This window comes from Apodemus sylvaticus, chromosome 14 (genome assembly GCF_947179515.1).
Source record: "Apodemus sylvaticus chromosome 14, mApoSyl1.1, whole genome shotgun sequence".
Taxonomy (NCBI): domain Eukaryota; kingdom Metazoa; phylum Chordata; class Mammalia; order Rodentia; family Muridae; genus Apodemus; species Apodemus sylvaticus.
This window is the reverse complement of record NC_067485.1, coordinates 39,387,931-39,402,210: the sequence shown is the minus strand read 5'-3', so window position 1 is coordinate 39,402,210 and position 14,280 is coordinate 39,387,931. Positions and strand designations below refer to the sequence as shown.

Genomic DNA, 14,280 nt, shown 5'->3' with positions numbered 1-14,280 from the left:
CTTGTGTATGAGTGAGAAGATTGAGTGAGGCAGAGAGATCAAGGACATCACTAGACCTACAAAGTGCACTAACCTGGGCCATTGGAGTTCTGAGAGACTGAACCACAAACCAAAGAGTTTTCAGGGACTGAAGCTATGTACCCTGCACATTTGAAGCAAATGTGCAGCTTGGTCTTCAAGTGAGTATCCAAACAATTGGAATCACAATGACGCCACATTTGTTGCTTCATCAGAGTTTTATGGCAGACATTTCAAGGGATTGTCAATTTTAAGGCTCCTATTGATTTAATACATTCACCATATGAAGTGTATTTTTTTGAAAAATACCATAGAGCAACAAAATATTTGTTAAATGCAGAGAAATGAAAACATGTAGAACATATCTATGATCATACTATTGAAGACCAAAGCTATAATTGGAATTATGGCACATCTTGAAGAGATCATCACTAACTGGTGTTTTCATCCTAAAAGAAATTTAATTTTTAAAAATCAAGTTTTTGTAAATGTCACACATAGCTGTGCTTTCACTGCTTCCTAAGAGCAATCTGAATGTCATGAAGCAGTAAAAATTATATAATTCTAGTTAGGATAATGGATCAGTTCATTATTTTTATACTTTGATTATAATAACTTGATATTCATCATTTTCTGTGAAATGAATGTGACTTTATTAAAGTGTAACTTTTTTTGCTATATTAACATCTATTCTGGGGCAACCTAACTTTATTGATATATATTCTTTTCAGTGAAAGAAATATGAATAGAAGTTTTAGGTTTAGACATTTCCAAATAGAATGCTTTTATTTTTCAAAAAGAGATCCATTATACCCAAACATGCATTTGAAATGTATACAATTAAAGTCAACAGCTCAGGGATGAACTGTTGTGGAGTACCTCAAGTCAGCTATGGCCAATAGCAGTCGTTTTCATTTATGCGACAGTTCAATATTCTGAGATGAAATAGAATGTACTTTGTATCATATTCTAGGCATTTGGAAAGGCTAAACATTGCCAAAAATTTATCACTTTTGTCATTTGATTTTAATAATGAAAGATGTTCCCAGTTGGCAAATTTTTCATTCATCTTTGCAGTAGGATAGACCTAAAAATCAAGGTAATAATCAGTTAATTGTCAATTACATTGTTAGTTTTCTTCTGTCCTTATTTTTTTCTGAATCCAATCAGAGAAATAAATTCAGAAATATACTGTTTCCATCAAAGTTTTGAGTTTTCATTTATCTAAGCTAAGAGACTATCAAGCAGTTAGACTTTTAGAATCTGTGTTGAAGACTCAAGAATATTTCTTCTAACATGTAATTAGCTGCAGAGGAAGTTTTCCGTTTCAGAAGCAGAGAAATTTCTGTTTGTTTCTGGGCCAATTGAAGGGCTCAATCAGTTATAAACTCAGGAAATTCTTACATGTATTTTCATATTTATTTTACAGAAGCTGATATACACCCCTATTCTACTAAATTCAACCTCCATGAGGCCTATGTATAAAAATCTCATAAGTGATGAGGATCAGATGGTGATTTAATATGCAGACCCTAGGGATGACTGATTAAAGGACCAGAGCTCTCATATGACCAGGAAAGGTATCTTTTAACTGCCTAAGATGAACATCTGTGTCTCATTCTGATCTCCAGGGTGGAAAGAAATAAGAAACATTTGAAAGAGTTGGAGATGCCAACAACGTATTAGAGCTGTGGCTCTCAAACTTTCTAATGCTGTGTGCCCTTTTAAAATAGTTCTTCATGCTGTGGTAAACCTCAACCATAAAATTATTTTCATTCCTACTTAATGACTTAAATTTTCCTAATTTAAGTAATTGTAATGTAAATAGCTGATATTCACTATATCTATTACATGATCCCCATGAAAGGATCATTTGACCTCCAATGGAGTAATGACACACAGGTTAAGAAACACTGTCTTATGGAAAGACTGTGAACAATATTAGATATTTATGTTTCACTCAGGAAAGAAGAGGTATTTCAGAATTGGTTTTTTTTTTTGTTGTTATTGTTAATTCCCACAACTCACCTCTTTTATGAGTTATACTTATGGGAAGTGCTCACCTTGGTGAGTATCCACCTAAGGTCATCCAGGATTTGTCTGTTGTTCTCTTCAATCTCCTTGGTTTTTGAGAGGATAGTTTCAGGGTCATCTTGCATGGCATTCAGTTCAATGACTAGATGGAATAGAGGGCTAATCCAGGAACCCACATAATTGATCAAAGTTTTTAAATACTCTTCCAACTGTGAAACAAAATTGAACAATTGGGTTAATAATTTCTGTTTAGCAGGTTTGAAACCTGTAATGTTTACATAAAGATGCTTAACTGAGACATATATTTACTATGTGTATCTGGAACATCTAGAAATGTTACATAGTTTGGTAGCATAACATTTAAACAAATGACATGTTCTAAAAACATTAAAAGAAATTATAGGGGTTATCAACTAACATTTCTCTGAAGTTATGTCATCATATTTTGTTCTCCTTATGCAATTCAGAGAGCTCCCTTGACAGTTAAATCATTATTATTTGGTTATTTTTTATCAATTTGTAAAACAGGTCTTTTTGGTACTCAATAGGAATAAATAAAGATTGAGTCATGACAGATAGAAGCAGGGGTAAGTGGTTAAAATAATTTTCAATAAGGGTTTCATATATACCATGTATTAGGGAAGAGCTATATCACAACATAAAATAAAAAATGTTATGATGTGTTGACTTTCTGATCATGAATTTGGCATTGTTACATCCTAAGGAACAGAACCTATCATTTCACAGGACTATTCTGCTCATGAGAATCTCAGTTAAGGCACAGATTATAATAGAGGGATGATGAGATTGGTAAAAAAGAAATAGAACCAGGACAAATTTGAAAATCAAGAAGGGGGATAGTGTTCAGTACCATAGAATGTTATCATGCAGAACCCATTATCAACATATAATTAATATAGCCACATTGTTATCACTGACAGAGGAGTGAGTATATATCAATGGATAGTCAATTCAGGCCAAATACTTCTAAAACATTATTAGGCAAAATCTGAGTGGTTGGTCATTCCTAAAATACCATTTTCTACATGGTGTATTTAAGCATTTGCCACACTGTTTTTGGGTATTTTAATTTTTGTGTAATTGATCAATACCGTAATATGAATATTTTCTATACTTTATCTTCATTTTTTCTGCATGCATGATTACTGTATCTATCATAATGCCTGTTATAACTGACAGTACCACAAAACCAATTGGATTGCTTTTGGAGTTCTGTGGAAAACCCAATGGAGGAAACTTACTTCAATACTTATGTATTCAATTCCCTTATTTGGGGGTTTTATAAGAGAAGAATGGCAGTAATATTCAGCTCTGAAAATAATCTCATGCCGCCTAGTCAGTCGTAAAGTCTGAAAATACAGCAAACAACAGAGTTCAGAAATAATAAATAGCTTCATGTCCTGAATGTTAATGAATTTTCGTGGATTTGTAAATTTTAATATAAGTAATTCATAAAATACTCATATTAAGGAATTAAGAAACTGTCACACAGCTTTGTTTCTATACATTATACCTTCAATTTAATTTGGTTTACAATTAACTTTTGAATATTATACTCTTTCCTTTCTTACATGCTTTTCTTTACTTCAAACGAATTACTCTAAGCAAGGAAGACACTGAAAGGATTAAATTGATGAACAAAGTGATTTAATTATTCCCTTTGTTTGGCATTTCAGCATAAAGTCATAGTACATATTTATTAAGCTTCCTCTTTTCTGTCAATAAGCACGGGTATTTCCTTACCCAGTAAACAAAATTATAAATTAATTAATTTAACAAAAAAGAATCTAGCTGGGCATGCTTTTAATAGTATTTGAATGAAATTGTGTGCAATTTAACTCAACAAATAAACTATTTTACAATAAATTTGATGTAAACTCAAAGTCAATGAAATATAAAAATATTAATAAATATTAAGTACTACAGAATATCTTATTTATTTCAAAGAAACAGCTAATTGATGAAAGCTTAATGAATGACTCAGAAGGTTAAGAAGTTGAAAAGCTGTCAATTAAGACCAGGAAATACAAATATTGTATAATGCTTTAGCGTATAACCTGCAATTTTTGACATGAGGCTCTTATTGGGAAGCAGCTGGAAGAAAGTAAGGTACTTACAAAAGCTGTAAAATGTTCAGATGAGAATTGGTTGTGGTGCTGAGTCATGTTCAGGGGAGAAAAATAACATCTAGTCAATAAAATAAAAGATGACATGTTTATTCCAAACAGAGACAAATTCTTTTGATGCCCATCTTATTGAAGGTTTGCCTCTTTCATTTTTTTTTATTTTTTATTGATATATTTTTTATTTAAATTTCAAATGATTTCCCCTTTTTCTGGGTCCCCACTCCCCTCAAGTCCCATTAGCCCTCTTCCGTCCCCCTGTTCTTCCATCCACCCCTTCCCACTTCCCTGTTCTGGAATTCCCCTATACTCTTGCACTGAGTCTTTCCAGAACCACGGGCCACTCCTCCATTCTTTTTGGACATCATTTAATTTGTGGATTATGTCCTGGGTATTCAAAGTTTCTAGGCTAATATCCACGTATCAGTGAGTGCATACCATGATTGATCTTTTGAGACGGGTTTACCTCACTTAGTATGATGTTCTCCAGCTCCATCCATTTGTCTAAGAATTTCATGAATTCATTGTTTCTAATGGCTGAATAGTACTCCATTGTGTAAATATACACCACATTTTTTGTATCCATTCCTCTGTTGAAGGACACCTAGGTTCTTTCCAGCTTCTGGCTACTACAAATAGGGCTGCTATGAACATAGTGGAGCATGTATCCTTATTGCATGCTGAAGAATCCTCTGGATATATACCCAGGAGTGGTATAACAGGGTCCTCAGAAAGTGTCATGCCCAGTTTTCTGAGGAACCGCCAGACTGATTTCCAAAGTGGCTGCACCATCTTTCAATCCCACCAGCAGTGGAGGAGTGTTCCTCTTTCTCCACATCCTCTCCAACACCTGCTGTCTCCTGAGTTTTTGACCTTAGCCATTCTGACTGGTGTGAGGTGAAATCTCAGGGTTGTTTTTATTTGCATTTCCCTAATGATTAATGATGTTGAACATTTCTTAAGGTGTTTCTCAGCTCTCCGAAGTTCTTCATGTGAAAATTCTTTGTTTAGCTCCGTATCCCACTTTTTAATAGGGTTATTTGGTTCTCTGGGTTCTACTTCCTTGACTTCTTTATATATATTAGATATTAGCCCTCTGTCAGATTTAGGGTTGGTGAAGATCCTTTCCCAGTCTGTTGGTTGACGTTTTGTCCTTTTGAGGGTGTCTTTTGCCTTACAGAAACTTTGTAGCTTTATGAGGTCCCATTTGTCAATTCTTGATCTTAGAGCATAAGCTATTGGTGTTCTATTCAGTAACTTTTCCCCTGTGCCCATGTCCTCCAGTGTCTAACCCAGTTTCTTTTCTATTAGTTTCAGTGTGTCAGGTTTTATGTGGAGGTCCTTGATCCATTTGGAGTTGAGCTTGGTACAAGGAGATAAGAATGGATCGATGCACATTCTTCTGCATGCTGACCTCCAATTGAACCAGCACCATTTGTTGAAAAGACTATCTTTTTTCCACTGGATGCTTTCAGCTCCTTTGTTGAAGACCAAGTGACCGTAGGTGTGTTGGTTCATTTCTGGGTCTTCAATCCTATTCCATTGATCTGCTTGCCTGATATTGTACCAATACCATGCAGTTTTTATCACTATTGCTCTGTAGTAGAGTTTAAAGTCTGGGATACTGAATCCCCCTGAAGTTCTTTTACTGTTGAGAATAGTTTTAGCTATCCTGGGTTTTTTGTTATTCCAGATGAATTTGAGAATTGCTCTTTCTAGTTCTATGAAGAACTGGGTTTGCCTCTTTCTATAGTGTCTTCTTTTCCTAACCTTGAGAAATTACAATAACCATAGCGGGAATGGATATGCTTTTCTTCCTGCTCTGATATCAGACAAACTGTTATCACTAAATATCTTCAAACCACAATTTCTAGTATTTATGGGCTTCTTGAAAGAACAAATTTCTTGTTCTTGAAAGAACATGTATTTTCTGATATTTGAGTCATGATGTTTCATGTCTTAGCTTCTAGTGTAGTTAAAGTGTTAGTGTGGAGGTTGTGATACTTACAAGCTCTTCGTAGAATTTATGAACAAGTTTACGGAGGGTTTCAGCTTTCTGGATTGCGCTGTTAAATGTTTCCACAAGTGGGTTCCAGCAGCCGCCCTTTTCTCCCATACATGTAGGACTTGATGAAGCTTTCTCCCAAAGCAGCAAGTTTGACATCACCAGCAGCAGGAGTGGCCCTGCTACACAGAAACAAAACCCATTTAGAGATGGTGTATTAACCTGATTTCTTCTAGGCTCAGTATTACTGTATTTGGACAAAGGTGTTTTTAGTTTTTGAAAGAGTATGTTTTTTAATTTATTTCCTGCATAACTGTATATTGGATATCTGGAATGGCATCTAAAGTCAATCTAAGCACTTATGCAAGTAACTGAATTTTCTGAATAATTGTTTGAAAAGCAGGTGATTTCAACTTTTTGTATTGCTTCAAAAGTCCTTCTGAATTTTATAAATATCTGAAATTAAAATAAGTTCCTTACTTGCATTTTTAGATGGTTTCGTATCTTTGGAATTTAGCCTCATTTTCAGTTACCAAACTCTTGAAGAATATGCAGTTTTTAATCATCATGTTTGATGTTAATGTTTTAGACACTTTGGGCATGGGAATAGCACAGTTTGCCTCTTTGCTTCCTCTAATCATTTGACAATACTACAATGATTACTAAAAAGAAGATGAAGAGATGTTGTCTAAAACATATTATATCAACTTTCAATTGGTAACATGAAAAACTACATCATAAATTTTTTTCATCAAAAACTTCAGATCACTCATTTAAGAGTTGATCTGCCTAATAATTTTGTCAGTAGATTATACTCTCTTAATGTAATCTGAACATATTCAGGTTGGAGAAGGATTACATGATCAAATTCTTTTTCAAATGATTTATTAGCAACTAATGTCATAGTCAGAACAAAAACCATCAGTACATTTTACTCACAATCACAATTCTGTTACTTCTGCCTTCAGATAAAATTAATTTGATCCACTGAATTTATGTCCTCAATATTTCTCAATTTCGAAAACTCAAAAATTTTGTCCATTTTAGATGTATTCTTTCTTCTGGAAGGTGCCCTGTGCATTGGAAGCTGCTTAATAATTCCCATCAATTTTACTCACTAGATCCAAATAACACTTTCCTCCTTCTTCTCTCTCCTCACGAGAGAAGCCAAGAAGACAACAAAGACCCTCTTTGAACATTGAAGCATGTCTCAAATTAAAGGATGATGAAAACTACTAATCCAATTGTCTCTTGTATCTTTGTACAGGTTTCTTTCAAGAAAAATAATTTTAAAAGTTAATAATAAAGTCTATCCAGAATTTGTATGAACAAATGTATCTTCACACCAGAGAGAACATCCAAGATTCCAAAGTAAAATCTAAGTAAAATAAACTCATAGAACCAATAAATTGAATATGTTTACTAAGAGGAATAGGGGTGGGGGAATTTACTTACAGAAGTGAGGTTGACTCAATGGCAGCTCCATCAATGAGGACTTCCAAAGCAGGATGAGGTCTGTCTCTGGAGATCTGTTTCACTGGAGTTGTATATTCAGTTAGGTTCCTGTTCCTATATATTCTAGCAGATAACCCCAAGGGCATGCAAAGCTATTCAACAACATGAAGTCACATACAGAAACACTCATTCCTGAACTATGTCTTTCTATCTTCTTGGAATGTCACCTGTTTTATTACAACATATTTATATGTGTCTGGATGGTTTCTTCTTACGTGTTCCTACATGTTGATCCTTGTGCAAATTATTTTTGAAATCTCTGAAGCCATTCTCAAGTGCCTGATTAAAGATGATCTTGCCAGACCATAAGAAAATTGCTGTTACTGATAACTTCCTCTTTTTTGTACATAATTTGTTTCATCTTTTTCCTCATCATCATGGACAGAGAATGAAACTTCATCAAATATTTGACATTATACCAGAGCATTAGTAAATTATCTATAGTGTTATGAATCTTTGCCAGTAATCTTTGGCTACTCTAAGTACTGTTTCTCTGCGAAATAAGCTAATAATAATAATAATAATCTGCATGATTAAATTGGGTATTTAGAAATCAGTCTAAGATAAATCAGAAGTATTCAACAGAAAAACTCCATTAACTTCTCTCTAGGCAATATACCTCTCAAAAATTACTGGGCATTCTCTTAAAATAACAAATAGAGGTTGTTTTCTTGCAATTGTTCTTAATCATGTCATTAGTTTTTTTCTGCACCAGTAACAACTCTACCATGATTATCATAATGAGTATAGTTTCTTATACTTACTGTTAGCATTAGCTCTTGTGCTATAGTACAACTGGTGTTTTTTTTTTTTCCAAAAGGCAATGCCTTAGTCATTACTATACTCTAGCATCTAATCAATATTGAGGAATCTTCTAACTCAATGCCAACAAAATAATCCTCATTTTGTCAAAAGAAGAGTACTTGTTGCTTAAAAAAGGTGGGCAAATCAGTTAGATGTAATATTCAAACAAAAGGAAATAGAGTTCCAGAATGTCATGAGGCATGTCAGAAGCCTAGCTGTATCTATTGGAAAGATAACTCTGATCTCCAGGTCCCTGACATCTCAGATGTTGTCAATAAACATATGGTTCTCAGGAATCCTGTATGCTACATGTATACTCTAACAGGTTCTTTCTCATTTTCTTTTTAAAATTATTTTTATTTATTTGCATTCCAAAGGTTACCCCCTTTATCTTTCACCCATCAAGAGTTCATCCTTCCATCTCGGTTCACTTCTGAGGGTGTGTTTCCCCATACACCAACCCACCTACCTTATCCCAGCCATCATCACACAACTCTGCAGCATCAAGTTTCTACATAATTAGGCACATCCTCTCCTACTTAGTCCACAGAAGGCCTTCCTCTGTTACATATATGCCAGGAGCCAAGGACTGCCCCATGAATGCTCTGTGGTTGGTGGTTAAGACTCTGTGATGACAGAGGCATCCCATATAGATGATCCTTTTATTCTTCCTTTGGGGTTGCCATCCACCTTAGCTCCTTTAATCCTATCCCTAACTGTACCATAGGGTCCCAGGACCTCAGTCCAATAGTTGGCTGTAAGTATCTGAATCTATCTCAGTCAGATGCTGGTAGGGTCTTGCAGAAGACAGTCATGTGCTCATGTATGTAAGCACATGGCATCAGTAATAGTGTCATAGTATGGTGCCAGTATATGGGTTTGAACCTAACTTGGGCCAGTCATTGAATGGCCTTTCCTTTAGTATCTGGTCCATTTTTGTCCCTAACTTTCCTTTAGATAGGAACAATTCTGTATCAAACATTTTTTAGATAATTGGTTGGCTAAATGCCTTGAGTGGTTGCCATGTTTATCTATAAGACATGGTCACTTTAGGTTTCATCTTCCCATTGAAGAGCACTTTAGTTAAAGCTACTTCCTTTGACTCCTGGGAGTCTCTCTCATCCCAGGTCTCTGGGATACTTTAGAGGTTCCCCTTTGTCCCTACTACTGACTGCTGCATATTTCCAATAACTCTCCTAGCACTCTGTGCTTCCTTCTTGTTTCCTCTCCCCATATTTGATACTGCCTCTTTTTCCCCTCCCTGACCCCTCTTGTATTCAGGTGCCTCCCTCTCTCTGCCTTCTGAGATTACTTTGTTCCTCCTTCTGAGTAGGATTGAAATAGCCACAAGTGGGCCTCCCTTATCCATGATTATATACCTTGCATGTCTTTTGGGTTCTGGGTTAGCACTCATTGGTTAAGAGCAGTGGCTGCTCTTCCAGAAGTTCTGAGTACAATTCCCATCAAGCACATGGTCACTTACAACCATCTGTAATGGGATCTGATCCCATCAGCTGGTCCATCTGTAGCTCTAGGAAATATAATTTCATATATAGTCTAGACTCACATATTCTTAAGAGTTGAATTTAGTATTATTTTACTTTCTTCACAAATGAATAAATGTATAGAGTTTGGATTTATGAAATGGAAGATTAACAGGACTTCAGTACTTTTGTAGACCTACTGTTACTTGCTTCAAGATAGCATAAATTGTCTTGATGATTCTGTATCCACATGGACCTTAGTCACAAATTAACAAAGGTGTTAGACATCATGAACAAGCCTCAAGGCTATATGAGATGTTTCTCCCAAAGCATAAGACTGTGTAGAGGAGCACGGATGGGATCATTATTTCTTTTGCAAATTTATAATCTAAAGACAGTGCTCTGTACTGTTTAGGTTGTTTAACTTCAGACTGACATATGATCAGTAAGAGGTAGCATCTTGCTAAGGGCCTGGAAGGAATGCAGGCCATTCAGATCTGTCAAAGCTTTTGTCATTCCAGAAATCTTCTAACTTCCAACAGTCTCTCGCTTGGTCTCATAATTACTAGTTGTTTATCTGTCAACAGTGTTTTAGGAAAGGACTCTGGCCTGGGTTAGTAATCTCATCCCCACAGACATCCCTATTTTCAACAACCAAAATTCAACATAATATTTATTACCTGGTACAGAACACTATAAACCATATGTGCATACTTTATCCCATCTACACAACCACTGACAAGATTCCTGTCTACATTAGAGAATTGTATACAGAGTACTCTATGAGGGAGAGTTAAGTGCTTTTCCCTAGGGCAAGCTGTATCATTTTCATATTTCTTGATGTATCTCCTCATTATTTCACTATTGTTTTTTGCCCTAGTGATTTTAAATGGCCACTAATTCTAATCTAATTGGCTAGTTGATGAGGACAGTTCCTTGAAAACTCCTTTAAGATGACCTTGGACCCTATGCAATGTTCAGGCAGAAAGGTAATGTTAGTCAATCTGTTGATTTTTAAGAGTTTCCTTTAAGACATCAATTTCCTGCAGCAGGGAAATCAATGGAAAACCAAGTCTCATCTTCTACCCCACAGAGAACTTTTATTCAGTTTACACCCTTTCTGTTGCTCCAAACTACCACACCTTTTATCTATTCAACATTTCTGTTGGAGAACCTAGATTGTTCCCAGTGCAAAACTTGCTACATTTGACTTCCCATGAAACCAGTTCTCATATATTTTCTTTCTCTGATTTTTATGGTATTAGCATTATACAAATAATATTTAAGTCATTTTCCAGTCACTTCTTTTCAATAGAACCCCTTCTGCTTCAGATGTAATTTTATGCTGAATCATGTGTTTTATGAAGATAATATACAAACTGTATATTCACAGTTTTCAAGACAAGACTGACAGAAAGGCAGAAGTTGAGATCTAAAACTACTTGATAAGTCCAAGGGCTTATTCTTGACATGCCTTAACAGGTGTCTTTTACTTGACTCTTAACTTAGTTAAAATGAAGATTCTTTCATCAAAGTTACCTGACTGTAATGCTCGATAGAAAGTTGGATTCTTTTCTCCACTTTTTGCTTTCTGAAAATCTCCTATGTGTTTTGAATTTTATTTCTTTTTCAATATTTAGTTATTACTTTTCTGCTATGAATTTCCATTCTAGATTTTGTAAATATTACAATGTACCTGTTACAAACATATTTACCTGTGCCAGTGCTCCTCGCCTGTTGCTGTCTCACTCTCCCATACACAGGTGTACAATTTATACTAATATTAAAATAGCACAAATAAATTATTGTTAGTTACTCAACTCCAAATGGGTCAAAGACCTCCACATAAAACCAGACATACTGAAACTAATAGGAAAGAAACTGGGGGAAAACCCTTGAGGACATGGGCACAGGGGGAAAGTTCCTGAACAGAACACCAATAGCTTATGCGCTAAGATCAAGAATTAACAAATGGGACCTCATAAATTTACAAAGTTTCTGTAAGGCAAAGGACACTGTCAAAAGGACAAAACATCCCCCAACAGATTAGGAAAAGATTTTCACCAACCCTACATCTGATAGAGGGTTAATATCCAATATACTCAAAGAACTCAAGAAGTTAGACCCCAGAAATCCAAATAACCCTATTAAAAATGGGGTGCAGAGCTAAACAAAGAATTTTCACCTGAAGAAATTTGGATGGCCAAGAAGAACATTAAGAAATGCTCAACATCATTAGTCATTAAGGAAATGCAAGTCAAAACAACCCTGAGATTTCCCCTTACACCAGTCAGAATGGGTAAGGTAAAAAACTCAGAAGACAGCATGTGTTGGCAAGGATGTGGAGAAAGAGGAACACTCCTCCACTGCTGGTAGGGTTGTAAGATGGTACAACCACTTTGGAAATCAGTCTGGCGGTTCCCCAGAAAACTGGACATGACACTTCTGGAGGACCCTGCTATACCTCTCCTGGGTATATACCCAAAGGATTCCCCAGCATTCAATAAAGACCCATGCTTCATTATGTTCATAGCAGCCTTATTTATAATATCCAGAACCTGGAAAGAATCCAGATGTCCCTCAATGGAGGAATGGATATAGAAAATGTGGTATATTTACACAATGGAATACTAGTCAGCAATTATAAACAATGAATTCATGAAATTTTTAGGCAAATGGTTGGATCTGGAAAATATCATCCTAAGTAAGGCAACCCAATCACAAAATAATACATGTGGAATGCTATCTCTGATAAGTGGATAGTAATTAGCCCAGAAGCTCTGAATACCCAAGGCACAATTAGCATAACAACTGACTACCATGAAGAAGTAAGGAGAGGGTCCTGATCCTGGAAAGGCTTGATCTAGCATTGGAGGGGAGTATCAGGACAGAGAAAAAGGAGAGAGGTGATTGGAGAATGAGTGGAGAGAAGAAGATTTATGGGACATATGGGGAAGGGGGAAATGGGAAAGGGGAAACCATTTGCAATGTAAACAAGGAATATAGAAAATAAAAATATATAATTAAAAAGAAGAATAAAAGAAAAATTATTGTTAGTTACATGTGATCTTTACTCAAAGAGACTGAAAGTAGATATCCATTATTTTTTACTAAAGTTACCTATATGCCCTCCCACCAGCCTTTGAGTGGGAATTTCAGACATTTGGAGGAAGGATTCCCCCCACACCTTTATATTTGGAGTCCCCCATTAAAACTTTGCACCCTGATCAGAAAACGTTTCTTGGCTCTTTATTTCTCTTGGAAGTCGGTTCTATTTCATCCCCAGTTTTCCTTCCAGGTAACCCGTTTGATGTAACTGCTGACAGTTACAGATTGGCGGCCAAATGTGGGACTTAGAAATGGAAAGAATGATCTTGGTTCTTGGATGCCGGAGAGATCAGATAGCCTGAGGTACACAAACATAACCCGAGGCCAATATCGAGGGGGTCTAAGCCCAACGGGCATTGGCCTGCACCCAGGCCCTGGGTTGTTCGGGGGGAGAGGGGGCATCTGTGTGCCAACACGGCCAGGAGGTTGTTAGCCCAGCAGACTCTCCTGGCACTTTCAGGGAGTGACCACATGCTGCCATCCTGGCCACCTGACAGAACCAGTTAACACTCATAGCCCAAGGGGAACTTTCCTCGGACCTTGGCCTGCCAGGATTTTGCCTAGACTAGTTGTCTGAGAAGCTATGCTAACCTTGTGTGCACCAACCCAGTTGGGATATCGGCTGCTCAGCAGAGTGATCATCACTTGGAAAAGGTCTCACAGCATAAACCATCAGCACTCCCTGAAGGAGCAAAAGGGCACCATCTGGTTCACAGACACGATCTGGGGCAAGGCACACTAGGGCTTCAAGGGCACCCAAGAGGAGGACAGCACATAAGCAATCTGCAACAGGAGAAACCCAGCCATCTTGTGTTATGGAAATAGCCCTAGAGCCTCACAGGAGGCTCAAACACCAGCTAGAGACAAGACCAACTAAAATCAGAGAACAAAATGGCAACGGGCAAACATAGTAACACTACTAACATAAATCTAGGCAATATGGCAGTGTCTGAACTAAACTCTCCAACATCTGCAAGTCCTGGTTATGCCAACACACCAGAAAAACAATATTTGCATTTAAAATCACTGTTCATGATGCTGCTAAAAGAACACAAAAAGGACATAAATGAATCTCTTAAAGAAATACAGGGGAACATGAATAAGCTAGAAATCCATATAATGGAAACAGAAAAATCATTTAAAGAAATGCAGGAGATTCCGGATCCAA

The 14,280-nt window shown here is 36.4% G+C and overlaps 1 protein-coding gene across 1 annotated transcript; it reads right to left on the bottom strand.

The window, feature by feature from the left end:
• Positions 1-907: 907 nt before the first annotated feature.
• Positions 908-7,687, bottom strand: LOC127664545 (prolactin-8A8-like). The gene is made up of 6 exons (XM_052156609.1): positions 7,657-7,687; positions 6,205-6,383; positions 4,191-4,229; positions 3,315-3,422; positions 2,082-2,261; positions 908-1,105 (listed from the first exon to the last, which is right to left on the bottom strand). The coding sequence occupies exons 1-6, from the start codon at positions 7,685-7,687 to the stop codon at positions 908-910; spliced, it is 735 nt and encodes a 244-aa protein (XP_052012569.1).
• Between the last annotated feature and the right edge of the window lie 6,593 nt (positions 7,688-14,280).

What these genes read in the sequence shown, in the direction of transcription:
- LOC127664545 (XM_052156609.1), bottom strand. Translation starts at nt 7,687, where the DNA reads ATGGAGCTGCCATTGAGTCAACCTCACTTCT. An exon ending in CTGAACATTTTACAGCTTTT is followed by an intron (nt 3,423 to 4,190) that starts GTAAGTACCTTA and finishes CTGTATTTTCAG; the next exon opens with ACTTTACGACTGACTAGGCG. An exon ending in TTGAATACATAAGTATTGAA is followed by an intron (nt 2,262 to 3,314) that starts GTAAGTTTCCTC and finishes TTTGTTTCACAG; the next exon opens with TTGGAAGAGTATTTAAAAAC.